Source organism: Papilio xuthus, unplaced genomic scaffold (genome assembly GCF_000836235.2).
Source record: "Papilio xuthus unplaced genomic scaffold, Pxut_1.1 DF829915.1, whole genome shotgun sequence".
NCBI classification, from domain to species: domain Eukaryota; kingdom Metazoa; phylum Arthropoda; class Insecta; order Lepidoptera; family Papilionidae; genus Papilio; species Papilio xuthus.
Window position 1 is genome coordinate 1 of NW_013528734.1, and position 1,813 is coordinate 1,813.

The following is a 1,813-nucleotide window of genomic DNA, read 5'->3' on the forward strand; positions in this document are numbered from 1 at the left end:
TAATATTTAGATGCGTATCCAGCTATGTGTGCTCCTATACTCATTCCAACAATTTCTAAATCATTCGCTTTCAAACCTAAATGTTGCAAATTTACTAATAATTCACCAATCTTATCGCCGATCACTTTTGACAGTCTTACTGATCTGGAAAAAAAAAACAAAAAGTTAAAAAAGACAGTCAAGAATTATCTGGTTTCTGAGATGAAATTCTCTGTATTAAACATATCGTCATTCTTTTCATTAGACCAAAACAGAGATAAGAATATGTTTTAAACGAAGATTTCTCAAACATCTACGGTAAAGCGTTAATAGCCAGGTTTAGGGTACGGATTTCCGATTACGAGCTGGAGGGTTCCAATCCCGCTATTCGAATATTTTCGGAAATAATGTTCTAGCACAAGCACAGAGCTTAGTTGGAATGGTACAAGAGATAACAGGAAATTTCAATCATCATCATCATCATTAGCTCACTGTACGTCCCCACTGAGGGGCTCGGAGCCTACTCTAAGTTAAGGGTGATTAGGCCATAGTCAACCACGCTGGCCAAGTGCGGGTTAGTTGAAATCCCACATAAGTTTTCCTTCACCGTAAGAACCTCGGATAAATGTACATATGTAAATCGGAAATTGAAAAACGCATTGGTACATGGCGGGATTCGAACCCAGGACCTGCAGATTGCAAGTCAAGTGCTTGACCACTGAGCCACCGACGCTCTTAGTTAAATGAAATAAAGATTATCTATAAACAAAAGGTCTTATAAACGAAAGAAAGGTTAAAGACACGATCACAGTACCTAAAATGCATATCTTTTAAAAAGATTGAACAGAGACTTGTATCGAGAATAAGGCAAAGGTATGCTATTGTATGCAAAAACTGTACAAAGATCTTATAATACAATTATAGCTTTGGTACAGATAATTATTGTAGCATTCGTTGCGTTATATTTGGCTCGTTCACGTACCGACACATGTTGCCGGTCCAAAGGTCTGACATCGACTGACGTCCCCTCTCCCCGGCATGTACTTATGGCGTGTACACTCGAGACAACAACACTACGTTTATGCATACACTACAATGATAATATAGATTCTACAAAATAATGAAACATTAGTGACATTTTGATTGTGATGAAACACAATTTTAACCTTGAAAAATAAGTTAACGTTTTAACTTTAAAGGTTTTATAGTTATCCCTTTCATTCTCTTTGATAAAACAGAGACAACACTATACCACTATCGCTACCCATAGTTAAAAGATTACACTTACTTGGGGTATATGTATGTTAGAAACTGGAAGGTTTCTGACAACAGAACGTTGTAGCCGCGTTTCGAGTAGACAGTTCCTATTGCTTGACTGAACGGAAAATAAGCGCTGTCGAAGAATCCACCGATATAGAACACAGTCTTTTTGTTTTTAAAATCTGGAAAGAAATCATTGAATTTAGATTCTTTAACGATGAATAGAAGACACAAAGAGGAACATCCATCTTTTGTTTTTCTAGTAAAAAGTCTTTAAATTATTACCATTATTATTATAGCTATCGCCCATGACTCCGTATGCACGGAATTAAAGAAAAACTTAATTAGTAGTCCATATGTTCTTCCAGGTTATACATCTATGCCAAATTACAGTGAGATCCATGCAGGCGTTTTGGAGATATCTTCAAATAAACATTCTTCCAAACATTTGCATTTATAATATTAGTAAGATTTAGGATCTTTTAAGAGAACAGTGGCTATCAAAAGGGCATTTCTTTCCAAGGCCTTAGAAATATTTGCTTCTTGGTTACAATTTACTTACCAACTAATTTAT

At 35.8% G+C, this 1,813-nt stretch overlaps 1 protein-coding gene across 1 annotated transcript; it reads right to left on the minus strand.

Annotated features, from left to right (window-relative positions):
* Window positions 1-5: 5 nt before the first annotated feature.
* LOC106114317 (uncharacterized) lies at window positions 6-1,808 on the minus strand (the record flags this gene model as incomplete). The annotated part of the gene is made up of 3 exons (XM_013307508.1): window positions 6-144; window positions 1,268-1,421; window positions 1,802-1,808. Coding segments are annotated over 3 exons (300 nt in total), but the record flags the coding sequence as incomplete, so codon positions are not given.
* Between the last annotated feature and the right edge of the window lie 5 nt (window positions 1,809-1,813).